This window comes from Macaca fascicularis, chromosome 3 (assembly GCF_037993035.2).
Source record: "Macaca fascicularis isolate 582-1 chromosome 3, T2T-MFA8v1.1".
In the NCBI taxonomy this organism is placed as follows: Eukaryota; Metazoa; Chordata; class Mammalia; order Primates; family Cercopithecidae; genus Macaca; species Macaca fascicularis.
In genome coordinates, this window is record NC_088377.1 from 185,032,513 (window position 1) to 185,042,509 (window position 9,997).

At 37.1% G+C, this 9,997-nt stretch overlaps 1 protein-coding gene across 1 annotated transcript; it reads left to right on the forward strand.

The window, feature by feature from the left end:
- Positions 1-1,764: 1,764 nt before the first annotated feature.
- TAS2R39 (taste 2 receptor member 39) lies at positions 1,765-3,935 on the forward strand. Its single transcript, XM_005551034.5, has one exon. The coding sequence runs from the start codon at positions 2,740-2,742 to the stop codon at positions 3,754-3,756; it is 1,017 nt and encodes a 338-aa protein (XP_005551091.1). The 5' UTR covers positions 1,765-2,739; the 3' UTR covers positions 3,757-3,935.
- The last annotated feature ends 6,062 nt before the right edge of the window (positions 3,936-9,997 follow it).

Genomic DNA, 9,997 nt, shown 5'->3' on the forward strand with positions numbered 1-9,997 from the left:
ACCCAGTATAATTATGAGAAAACAAAGACAAACCCAAATCAAAGAATACACTGCAAAATACCTGACCAGGACTCTTCAAAACTGTCAAGATCATAAAAGAAAAGGAAAGACCAAGAATTTGTTTTGAATTGGAAGAGACGAAAGAAACAACAATGAATTACCATGTGGTATTCTGGACTGGGTCTCCAAACAGAAAAAAAAGGACGTTAGTGGAAAAACTGGAAAAGTCCAAATGAAGCCAAAAATTGAGCTGATCGTATTGTAACAATACTAATTTCCTACGTTTGATCATTGTACCATGATTATGTAAGATGTAAGCATTAGTGGAAGCTGGGTGGAGGATATATGGGAATTGTCTGTACTATCTTTACAACTCATCTCTATGTCAAAAGTTATTTCACAATAATAAGTTAAAAATATAGCCAAATAAACTAGACTTTTAAAAACTATTCCCTATGTCCTTAATGGATCAGAGTTTTCTTCATGAGCTTTCCTTAATTATTAGGTTGATGCAAAAGCAGTTGTGGTTTTTGCCTTTTTTTAAAGTAATGGCAAAAACCACGATTACTTTTGCACCAACCTAATATTAGAAATAGGAGTTGAATACATCCAAGATGTATTTAGGAAACTGAAGGTGCCATTTAAGAACTAGTCCAACAGTGTTACTTTAAGAAGATCATCTTTTCACCCAGAAAGGTTATTTCATCTCCCCTCAGATTGCCCCTGGAAATTTCCATGAACAAAACTCTTTCCATTGCAGGAAGCACCTCTTTCATAAGCTATGGCAAGCAGAGCGTCTTCTGAAACGCCTTTGGTGATGTCTGTGGAGCCAGCTGCTGCCCACAGCCTCTGCAGCACCCTACACTGTGAAGCCAGACCCTGTCTGAGCTCTTTCTCATCCTGCCGCTCTGTCTCTGCTTCCCCTCCATCTGTCCTCTCTGTCACCAACCAGTGTTTCTTACACAGATGTCCTTCACAGTCTGCTGTGTTCTCCCTCAGCCTTGCTGTTTATGCTCTGACACTCGATTAGGCATAGGACCTGCAGATTTTCAAATCTGAGGAGATGTGAAACTGCCATTCCCCCTCATGTCCCTCATAAAGAGCTTCTCTGAGCTGAAGGTCTTCGCTAAGGCCATACATCAAAGCAAGTATCTATGTACTGCCTCCTGGGTGTCCGGCATGGGCTAGGAGCTCGGAGTGGGATACATGGATAAGCAAATCAAATGAGGAAAGACGCAACAGCCTCTGAAGGGACCATGTCCTGTTTCTCCTCCCACTCTTGAAAGCCTGGATCAGCAAAAGTAGGGGAAAGCCAGTGGCAAGAAAAATCCTCCTTAAAACCAAACTGGAGGTCCTGAGATACTCCAGGCCTACTCGTGCAAATGAGCAGAAACAAGCAGGGAGGAGCAGTTGTCTATTACACTGTATTCAAGGGCAATATTTGTTCAGGAATAGAGATTTTCAAATGAGATGTAAAATTCATAACAACTCATCTAAAATCATTAATCAAGCCAGAAAATGTTTATGAGTTCTTGCCTTGTTTTTAAAAAGCTTTAAGTAAAAATCAAATGTTATAAAGATTTTCTGAGACTTCTCACCCACCAACCTTCTCTTTATGAAAATTACTTCATCATTATTTTAAAGTTATATACATTCATAAAAATTAATTTACTCTGAAATGAAAAGTTCATTTTATCATTATGTGTCCTATGCTTACATTTTAAAATCAGAAAAACTTCCTTAAGATAAAAGTGATTCTTTTTTCCTTTCTTTTGGTTTTAATATTCCAAAATTGGATGAATTGGGGCATTGCTTTTACTCTCAGCACCCTACGCTTACTTTACTAAGAACTAGGGAGTTTTACCTTCAACTCTTATTTTCCTAGTTTTGCTTAAAATGAAAGGTGAATGTGTGTGTGTGTCTGTGTGTGTACGATCTTTTATGTATAATTAAATTTATTACCTCTCAAGTAATTTACTTTGAAAAGAGAGTCCTATCTCTTGAAAATCAGTGTCTTCTTGCTTTATTGATTTTTCTTTAGAGGGGTAGGGACATAAAAGGCTACCAGGAAAAAAATGTCACAGTGGAATCAACCCTGCATTTAGTCTTGGGCACACAAAAGAATCCACAGGTCTAGACAGCATAACGTGGTGGATAAGAGAAGGAACTCTGGGACCAGGTGACTTGGGTGTGAATCCCGGTTCTTTCACACTCTAGTTGTGTAATGTTGGCCACATTATTTAACCTCTGTATGCCTTAGTTTCTTCATCTGCAAAATGGAGGTAGTAGAAGCACATGCTCATAAGGTTATTGTGAGGTTTAAATGTAGTCATTATAAATAAATAATTTGAACTTTTCCTAGCACAAAATAAGAAGTGTGTGTGTGTAGCAGTTATTTTCAGTCATTTTCTGCAGTCACAAGTGAAAGTAAGTTAAATGATGATCAGTCAACCAGTGTTCAAATTAACTGAAGCTACCAAAGAACACGGACCTCAGTACCATGTTAGCTGCTTTTCAAGAGAGTCTACTCAAGTGCTTCCCTGGGCCTCATTATTGAACTACTACCAACATATTCAAAAATAGGGAGAGGACTAGAAACCAAATCCTTCCAACATTTGCATCTCTAGATGTAGAGCTAAGAATTCTGAAATAAACAAATAGAGTGAATTTGGAAATGATGCATCAACTGCTTCCTCCTGTGACACGAATACTGGGAGTTATCAAGAATCTGCCCATCAAATGCTAGGGAGATGTTTTCCTCCAAACACCAAAGAGAAGCAACAGCTCAGGATGATTAAACTCTGCGATCCTGCAGAAAGTGAATTGTCGCCATTTCTCATCACCTTAACTTTAGCAGTTTTACTTGCTGAATACCTCACTGGTATCATTGCAAATGGGTTCATCACGGCTATACATGCAGCTGAATGGGTTCAAAATAAGTCAGTTTCCACAAGTGGCAGGATCCTGGTTTTCCTGAGTGTATCCAGAATAGCTCTCCAGAGCCTCATGATGTTAGAAATTACCATCAGCTCAACCTCCCTAAGTTTTTATTCTGAAGACGCTGTATATTATGCATTCAAAATAAGTTTTATATTCTTAAATTTTTGTAGCCTGTGGTTTGCTGCCTGGCTCAGTTTCTTCTACTTTGTGAAGATTGCCAATTTCTCCTACCCCCTTTTCCTCAAGCTGAGGTGGAGAATTTCTGGATTGATACCCTGGCTTCTATGGCTGTCTGTGTTTATTTCCTTCAGTCACAGCATGTTCTGCATCAACATCTGCACTGGGTATTGTGACAATTCTTTCCCTATCCACTCTTCCAACTCCACTGAGAAAACATACTTCTCTGAGATCAGTGTGGTCAGTTTGGCTTTTTTCTTTAACCTAGGGATTGTGATTCCTCTGATCATGTTCATCCTGGCAGCCATTCTGCTGATCCTCTCTCTCAAGAGACACACCCTACACATGGGAAGCAATGCCACAGGGTCCAAGGACCCTAGCATGGAGGCTCACATTGGGGCCATCAAAGCTACCAGCTACTTTCTCATTCTCTACATTTTCAATGCAGTTGCTCTGTTTATCTACCTGTCCAACATGTTTGACATCAACAGTCTGTGGAATACTTTGTGCCAGATCATCATGGCTGCCTACCCTGCCAGCCACTCAATTCTACTGATTAAGGATAACCCTGGGTTGAGAAGAGCCTGGAAGCAGCTTCAGCACCGACTTCATCTTTACCCAAAACAGTGGACTCTGTGACTGGCACCCAAGAAGACCACAGGACCTGACCTAACCGGCTCTGCCATTCCCTCACCTAGACCTCTCTTTTCTCTCTTCTTTTCTTCTCCAACCCTCATCTAACCCTTTCCCCCTGATGTGGCTTTTTATATAGGAGATTGATCATTTCTCTTTTGCTTCATGGGTACAATCTTAGTGGTGCTGTCATATTCTTTACCTGAGCCCTCTACCTCCCCTTGCTCTCTTTAAAGCAGTGATTCTACGCACTGGGCTACACATTAGAATCTCTAGGGTTGATTTTTGAAAATACCAATGTTCAAACCCAATCTCAGATCTATTAAGTCAGAATTTCTAGTGTTAGAACTTACACAATTTTCTAAGCTCTCCAGGTGATTCTGCTGTGCAGCAGGGTTGTATAACCACCAAAATAAAAGAATGTTCTGAAACTTGAGTTCCTGAAAACTCTGTTTCTCCCTCCACATGCCTTTTAAACACATTTAGATTACTTGGGAAGGTTTCTGAGCAGAAGTTTGAAATGCATTTTGTCTCCATCTTTCAAAGATATAACCAAAATAATGTGGAACTATTTATCAAAATTAATAATGCATAAAACACCTTTCATTCTAAAAATTACTAAGAATTTTTTCTAAGCATGGTTTTGTATAAATAAGCAAAAACATGTGCAAGAGCCTCTTCACAGCTGCACTATTCATGAATGAGGGGAATTGAATGTCTGAAATGAATATTATGTTAACCTCTTTTAAATGAGATAGACGCATGTTTCCTGATATGAAAAGATTTCCAATACATCGTGCAAAAAGCAAGGAGATATTTTATGATTCCATCTGTATTTCTTTTTTTCATAATACTTATATATTTGTATGCATATATATGTACATACAAAGTTTCTGGACAAATATACCAAAAATAATTCACAGAGGTCTTCTGAGTGGTGTCACTAGGTATCTGGGAAGTAAATGAAATATTTACAATTTATTTTATGCCTTGATGCATTGTTTGAACTACTTAGAACATGTATTCACTAATTTCAAAATTTTGAAAGATTTATATTGATTTCTATTAGAAAGTGAATCGCTAAGTAAAAAAGATTTGAGAGAAAGGATTGTGCACATTGTTTTGTTGATTGACTCTCTCACTATCGATCTTTATTAAAAATCCAAACAAATCACAAATTAAGCATTAAGTAAATCACTCTCCTATCACTACCTCTTATTTTTCCATTTTATTTGCTCAAGGGCTGCCATAGAAACATCACAGGCTTTCAATTCATTGACACTTCTATATTCTCTATCCCTCTATCAGGCCTCTCCTCTCTTCCTTTCGTATTCAGTTTGGATTACTGGTCAATCATTATACTCACCCTTCAAAAACAGCTTCAGTATTCACAGCTGAAATGAGCTGTATCTGTGATTTGCTTTGAATTAATCCAACAGAGGGCAAAGGAGTGGAGAATGGGGTGGTTTGGGTTATTCTTATGCTATTTTTTTTTAAAACAAGGCTTCAGGCACGTGGAGTTCTTTCTACTATTCTGTTTCAGAGTATGTTTGAAAATTTCCCTAATATAGCTTTTATATAAATAAATCATACAATACTCTAATTTCCTGACCCTTCTAAATGTGAAATAACCCCACATTTAAATGACTATTTAACATTCTGTGTTTGCTTCTAAGCAGCTGAGTGTTACTTGAGAGTATTTCATAACTGGATGAGCTCATGTTCCTACAAATTCATGCTCCTCAGCCTCAAATGAGTAACTTCATTGAGCATTTCCATTCCATATTTCCCTAGAAAAGTCATTCATTAAAGTCCCCACAATGACTATCTCACATCTTTTCCTCAGTCTCCAAACCTTCAATCTCTCTTCTCTCTGACCCATTTCAGCCCTTAAAATCTTTGACAGGCAACATTAGGACAATCCTCTTTTTCCCATTAGTAAATATACTAATCCACCAATTTCTGCCTATATACCCAATATTTCAATATAAAAGGTTCCAGTCAATGAAAAAAAAAATCATTAGACATGTTTCAACTATGTTCTACTCCCTCTATGTTTTTTCTTCCTCCAGGTTTCATTTTTCTATGTGATTTAGTTTGTTTTCTCTCATGATTGAGTCTTTCCTTAAATATCTGATGATCCTTGAATGTCAGTACTAAAAAGTCGATTGCCAAATTTTAAAAATTCATTTTTAAATATCTCTTAGAATATAAAAACTATATTGAATCATCTATGTGAGAGGTAGCTCAAAAGTAGAACATACAAACTCATTAAATAGTGCCACATTATTTCCACTGGTGAGCCAGAATGTTAGGAACAATCATGGATGTGTCTTCTGTCTTACTCACTTCATGTAACTCATCAGTAAGCCCTTGTTTCTGTCCTGTGACGTGTATAAGTAGAGGATCATTCAATTATTAGTTGAACAAGTATTGGCTGAACACCAACTATATGGCATATTCTATTCCAGGTGCTACGTATACAATGAACAGGGCTCTTGTCATCACAGATCTTCCACTCTAGTGGGAAAGCACAGGTAATAAAACCTCGAATGAATAGCACATCATAGTGGTGGTGGATCAGCCCAGTCAGGAAGGGCCCAGATGAGTAAATAAGATATAAAGAGGTAATTGTTAAAAATATAACTCTAGGCCAGGCGCCATGGCTCACACCTGTAATCCCAGCACTTTGGGAGGCCGAGGGGGGTAGGTCATGAGGTCAGGGGTTCGAGACCAGCCTGGCCAACATGGTGAAACCCTGTCTCTACTAAAAATACAAAAATTAGCCGAGCGTGGTGGTGGACGCCTGTAATTCCAGCTACTCAGGAGGCTGAGGCAGGAGAATCCCTTGAAACTAGAAGGCAGAGGTTGCAGTGAGCCGAGCCGAGATCACAACACTGCACTCCAGCCTAGGCAAAAGAGCAAAACTCCATCTCAGGGGAAAAAAATACATATATATAAATCTAGATAGGGGAAATAAGTTCTAGAGTTCCACAGCACTGTAGGTTAACTTATAGTTAACAATAATTTATTGTGTATTTTCAAATTGCTAGAAGAGAGGATTTTGAATGTTTCCAACACAAGAAATGTTTGAAGTGATAGATATGCAGATTACTCTTATTTGATCATCCCACATGGTACACATGTACCCAAATATCACTGGGTCCTATAAATATGTACAATTATTGCATGTTAACTAAAAATAAAACAAAATTATAAAAATAAAAAATTATAAATATAAACCAAGCATTTAGGATAATTACAAAATAAATCTAAGGAAATCAGAACGTATTAAAGATTGATTTGATAAATAAAATATAAAAATGTTAAAATGGATACAAAAACTGGTTCATTGAAAACAGTCAGTAAAATTGGCATCATTAGCTTATATAATCAAGAAAGAAAAAAGGCATAAATACATAAAATAAGACATGAAAGAAAAATAACTACAAATCAGAGAAATTGCAGTACTTTTAAGAAACTATTTTGTTTAAGTCTATGCTAGAGTTTGAAAACGTAGATAAGATAGATGTTCCTAGAAAAATATAATTTACTAAAATTGACTTCAAGAAAATCTCAGCAGAATAATCATCACAGTTGAGCTACAGAAAGTGGCGAAGAGCCACTCCTCAAATAATACTGGCACCAGGTGTTCACAAGGGAATTCTATCAACTTCTTAAAAGCAGATAACATGAAGTCTATGTAAATTGTTTCACAGCATGAAAGTTAAAGGAAGCTTCCAAATTTGTTTTGTGAAATAAATATAATTTAGATATCAAAACCTAACAAAAATTGTCTCCCAGAAAACTACAAATAAACCTCACTTATCATTGTTTATACAAAAATACTAAATAAAATGTAGTATTAAATTTAAATCCAGAATACAGGTTTATTCCATAAAAGTAAAATGGTTTAATATTAGAAAACATATCAATATAATTAACCATATAAATAATATCAAAGAGAAGAATCATATAATAATTTTCATAAGTGCTGAAAAATAAAATTCAACAACCATTCCTAATTATTTTTTAAAATCTTAAAATAAAAATAAGTTATTTCCTAACATGATAAAATATATCTATCTCTTAATAGCTAGCATTTTTTTTTTTTTTTTTCGAGACGGAGCCTCACTCTATTGTCCTGGCTGGAGTGCAATGGCACAATATTGGCTCACTGCAAACCTCCACCTCCCAGGTTCAAGCAATTCTCCTGCCTCAGCCTCCCAAGTAGCTGGGATTACAGACATGCACCACCATGTCCGGCTAATTTAACAGCTAGCATTGTTCTTAATGAGAAAACATTATTTTTCCATTAAATTCAGGTAAAAAGATGAATATGTTTACCCTCACCCTATTAACTGATGTTATCCCTACATAGTATTCAGTACAACTAGAAGAAGTGAAATTAATTTAAAGAATTTTTAAAAAGTGGAAGTTTCCTGGTGTAAGTATCATTATCTGCAGATGGTTGTATAAATAAAAAACTCAAGAGAAGGAATTAAAATATTATTATAAATAATAAAAGCATGAAGCATGGAAGGAAAAAAATAAACAGCCACAAAAGATAAGATACTAGAGCAATAAAGTTAACAAAAAATGAGCACGACTGAAACAGGAAATTTTCCCTGACCCCTTCATAGGCCTCGCAAAGGGAGTGGCTTGTTTATTCAGCCTGCAGCTCTCAACCCCATGCAGCTGAGTGGGAGCAGGGACTGGGAGGAGTTCTTCTGGATGCTGACAGGAGCAGAACTCCTTGCGGCCCTGCGGCAGCATCTCGGGGGGTACCCATGACCCCTGGAGCCCCAGAGGGCATGTGTTACAGTGCTCTTTAGCTCTGCCATCCATGTACGGCTTTAGTGTTTAACAGCTCAGTGTGATAGCCCTCTGTATCTCGAGCTCTTGTTGGGCATCCACGAAGCATCAGGTCGCAGGAAAAAATTGAGCATGGTAAATGCAGGGGATTTTATTGCTGATAAAATTTGCTCTCAGTGGGATGACGGGCTTGGAAGTGGATGGAGCGGGAAGGTGGTCTTCCCCTGGAGTTAGGCAATCTCTGGCCAAACTCCTCTCCAAGGTCCTGCCATCAAGCTGACCTTCTTAAGTCAAGCTGCTTCTTGCCAGTGTCAAGTTGCTGCTTTTCTTCTCTCCTCTGACGCTCTGCTGCTAGTGGAGCCTGGGGGTTTTATGGGCACAGGATGGCGGGGGTGGGGGTGGAGCGGGCCAGGGTAATTTGGAAAAGACAACATTTCAGCGGGAAAACAGAAATGTATGTTCTCACTTTGGGCTTCAGGTCCCGGCTTGAGGGTGGGGCTTCAAGAAGGACCCCATCCTTTTCTACCTAGTATTTTGCTGCATCCTGTCCATATCACAATCTATATGAAGACTACTTTTAAATGCTTCAGATATACGCACAGAAGACTTGAACAGGAGAAAGGCTACCATGCTATTGAGTGGAAAGTGTCAGTGTCATTAGATATAACATTTCCCTAAATGTATCTACATTTAGTGTAATTTGAAACAAATGCCAAAAATTTTTTAGACAGTAATAAACATAATCTGGAAAAAAATGAAGCAAGAATGGCCAAAACATTCTGAAAATGAAAAAGTAATGAGGGAGGACTAACCCCATGAAATAACACACATGTTACAAAGCTAACAAACACAAAGTAGTGTGACAGTGGGAATCAATACTCAATAAAACAGAGTAGACATCCAGAAAAATGAGAATGTAGTATATGATAAAAGTGGCATTGCAAATTAGTAAAGAAATAATGGATTATTCAATAAATTATGTTAGAACAACTAGCTAGCCAAGTGGAAAAAATTTTGGATGTCTCTCTCACATCTTATACTAGGCCAAATAAATCAAATAATTTATGTTTTTTAAAAAAGGAACTATTAAATATTAGAAGAAATTTTGGAGACTTCAAAGATAATTTTAGAGTTGAGAAGACCCTTCTAACCATGATAACTGAAAAACAAAAATAAAATGATTTATTTAATCTGGTTACGTAAAGTAAAAAGATACTACATGGCAAAAACTACCTAAGCAAAGTCAAAGACAAGAAACTGGGAAATAATATTTGCCACTCACATTCCAAATAAAGATTAATTTTCTGAATATATTAAGAGCTCATACAAATCAATAAGAACAATTACTGAATTTAAAAATTGGCAAAGGATATGAACTGATAGTTACAGAAAATGAAATAAAGGTGGCTCTTAAGAAATTGAAAGCTTATAA